General features: G+C 47.4%; 1 protein-coding gene across 3 annotated transcripts; it reads right to left on the reverse strand.

Moving 5' to 3' along the window:
- Positions 1-551: 551 nt before the first annotated feature.
- LOC106826400 (keratin-associated protein 4-7-like) lies at positions 552-1468 on the reverse strand. 3 transcript variants are annotated; one of them, XM_070482173.1, is made up of 2 exons: positions 1368-1468; positions 552-1322 (listed from the first exon to the last, which is right to left on the reverse strand). In XM_070482173.1, exons 1-2 carry the CDS (start codon positions 1451-1453, stop codon positions 863-865), a joined length of 546 nt encoding a protein of 181 aa, XP_070338274.1. In that variant the 5' UTR covers positions 1454-1468; the 3' UTR covers positions 552-862. The 3 variants fall into 3 exon arrangements, with proteins under 3 accessions (XP_070338274.1, XP_070338275.1, XP_044600768.2); XM_070482174.1 differs by having other exon boundaries at positions 552-1157; positions 1278-1468; XM_044744833.2 differs by having other exon boundaries at positions 552-1468.
- Positions 1469-3436: the final 1968 nt, after the last annotated feature.

Here is a 3436-nt window from a genome sequence, read left to right on the forward strand (position 1 = left end):
TGCTGTGGTCATGCCACGGTTTCCACCAAGCACCTTGTCTTATGAAGGACCTGCTGCACTCCTCTAGGTTGCCTGTCTGCCCTTGCAGTGTATATGGATTTGAAATCTCCTATCAAAAGAAAAAATGCGTGAGGACTAAGGTCCTATTGTAAATAGGGGCAGAATCAGCACACACTTGTTTTGCTGCGTGGATGACACCCGTATCATGGAGCGCGAGTCTGAAGACAAACGTGCAGACTGTGCCAAATAGCACATTGCAGCTACGACAGCGGATGTGACCACGAAGCACGTATTGTGTTCTTTTTACTTTTATTTACGTGGAGTCCGCCAAACTCCCGGCTTCACTTCTTTGTTCTTTTCCTTGGAGACATTCATAGTCTTAGGTGATTTGCTCATGAACTAAGGAGGCATCTAGGAATAAATCAGTCAGTGAATAATGAACCATTTGCGGAGAAGTGATAAGACCATGTGGTGTGTCCTGCAGGGGCAGGACAGGTACACTTCTCTAGAAAGTGAAGACAAAATCTCAAGGGAGCCACAATCACGCTGAATTTTTAATGCAGGGAGAAGTAACTTTATTTTGTTACAGAAATATATCAGGGTACAGAAAAGCCCTAGAAAAAAGAAGTCAGGAGAATGATTTCACCACTGGTCAGGTTGAAGGGTAAACTCTGTTAAGCGTAAGTGCTCGGGACCACATCTGTCTCCTGCAACAGCGTGACCCGGTTCCCCAATGGAATCCTGAGGCCCAGTTCAGTCAAGTGACCTCAACCACACTCCCTGTTTCCTAAAGGTCAGCATAACAGTAGGGTCTATATCTGTGAGAACAGAGGTAGACAGATGGTGGTCACAGGGCAGAGATTCAGCAGCAAGAGGAGGGGCAGCACACAGGGCGGGGGCAGGTGGAGATGACACAGGTGGGGCGGTAGCAAGTGGTGTGGCAGGAGACCCGGCCACAGACTGGGCGCAGACAGCAGGAGGGGCGGCAGCAGCTGGAGCCGCAGCAGCTAGAACTGGAGCAAGAGGGCTGGCAGCAGCTGGAGATGCAGCACTGGGGCTGGCAGCAGCTGGACACGCTGCAGCTGGGGCGGCAGCAGCTGGAGATGCAGCACTGGGGCCTGCAGCAGCTGGACACATCACAGCTGGGGCGGCAGCAGCTGGACACACTGCAACTGGGGCGGCAGCAGCTGGAGATGCAGTACTGGGGCCTGCAGCAGCTGGACACACTGCAGCTGGGGTGGCAGCAGGTGGGCTGGCAGCACACAGACTGCTGGCACTGGGGCCTGCAGCAGCTGGAAATGCAGCACTGGGGCCTGCAGCAGCTGGACACACTGCAGCTGGGGCGGAGGCAGGTGGTCCTGCAGCACGTGATCTGACAGCAGCTGGGGCGGCAGCAGCTCTCCTGGCCACAGCCCTGGTCAGAGCAGACGGAGCCACAACAGGAGCTGACCATGGTGTCAGTGGAAGGCCCGGGATTCCTCAAGTGGTGAGGAGTGGGTTTCACAAGAGTGGTTTCCTGAGTTTGAGAGTCTCCCATCCCGCTCCCTTTTTATACTCCGCTGAGTAGCTGATGTTACCATGAGTAACAGGCTTTCCTTGTTGTTTTTCCTGCTGGGGAGTTAATTACTATTACTGAGTTAATAATTGTGTTTATCAGGTTAAACATGCCAACATCTAAGAAAAGCTTCGTTTCCTTCTTCTGCATTGTTTCATTGAATCTTGGTAAGCCAGGTGAAACCACTTTCGTGTTTCCTCCTCTGCCTAATGTGTCTTCCAAGTTGACAATATCATATCAACAGGGTTTTTACATGTGTCACTCTTTCCTTTTCTTTTTTTTTTAATTTTTATTTTTTCAGACGTACATCATATTTCAAATTCTGTATACCTTACATCATGTTCACCACCCGAACACTAATTATAGTGCATCCCCTCACATATGACCCTAATCACCCCTTTTGCCCTCCCCCCCCTTCCCCAATGGTAACCACCAGTCCAATCTCCAATGCTATGTGGTTTTTTTTTTTTTTTGTCGTTTTTATCTTCTGCTTATGAGTGAGATCATACGGTATTTGACTTTCTCCCACTGACTTATTTCACTCAGCATAGTACCCTCAAGGTCCATCCATGTTGTCACAAATGGCTGGATTTCGTCATTTCTTCTGGCTGAGTAGTATTCCATCGTGTATAAATACCACATCTTCTTTATCCATTCATCCCTTGATGGGCACCTAGGTTGCTTCCAAGTCTTGGCTATTGTGTATAATGCCACAATGAACATAGGGTGCAAGTATCTTTATGCCTTTGCATGATTCTAGATAATATTTTGAGGATGGTTATCGCAAGGCCAAGTCTCTTTTTATGTCAAAGTGGAAAAATGCCTGCTGCAGTCCGGTGGAGCGCTGATAAGGAAACAGGGGGAAAGACTCGCTGTTGGGGTTGCTTGTGCACAACGGGGAGATCTGTGATCTGGGGTTCTGGTGGCCTTTATACTCTTGTACAATGAGGGGAGACTGGAGTGTGTTTCCTGGATGACTGGAGGGTCAGGAGGTTACAAAGTCATCCCAATCTCGCTGTAATGATCCTCCTCAAGAGTTAGTTTTTAATCACTCCTTCCAATGGGCAGACTTTTCCTTACAAAGACAAACTTTTTCCCCAGAAATCTTCACACACAGTAGGCTAAACGCGAGTGGGTTTGACGTACCTTTTGATGGGCCAACAGATGCAATGCCTTCTGCATTATGTGGAAGGTTTCATTTAAAGCATTTTCTCTTTACTCCTTCAGTAATTTGAATTCAAGTCATCTGCTTAGATAAAGAGGATATAAACAGATAAGCCTTACTCTTTGTCCTGTAGGCACTTAAGATATATTAAAAGGCACAACTTTGGCAAATATTCAAAGCATCAGAATATTAGGGTCCAAAATGAGCGTTATGTGTATGAGTCGTATGTACTTTCAGTTAAAAGTGAGACAATATAAACAGCTACTGTTTGTGAGTGCTGCCACGTGCCAGACATTCTGCTGAATGCTCTGTAGTTATTGCCTTGGTCTTTCCTCTCAAAGAACAGTGAGTTGCTCATTATTCTCTTAGAGTCACACAGAAGTGCGTTAAGTTGTTAGATCCTGTCAGTCTGTGAAGGGTAAGCAGTACCAGCTCCACACCTTCGGTTGCGCTGTTTTATCCTGTTAGAATGCTTCTTCTCCTACTTCATCTCAGCAGTTTCTTACCATTCCTTTAAGTACCAGCCCGGATGTCTCCTTCTCCCATGTTTTCCTTGACATACGTTTTTCTAAACCTCCGCTCCTCCCCCTTTATGCTTGCTATCACATTGTGGAAGTCTCAGACTTCACACGTCAGGTTCTAACCTAAACCCACTTGCCTGTCCGTCTCCAGCTGGATGGTCAACACCTGAGTTGACACTTGAACCACATGTTGTT

The sequence above is a fragment of the Equus asinus genome, chromosome 13, assembly GCF_041296235.1.
Source record: "Equus asinus isolate D_3611 breed Donkey chromosome 13, EquAss-T2T_v2, whole genome shotgun sequence".
NCBI lineage: Eukaryota > Metazoa > Chordata > Mammalia > Perissodactyla > Equidae > Equus > Equus asinus.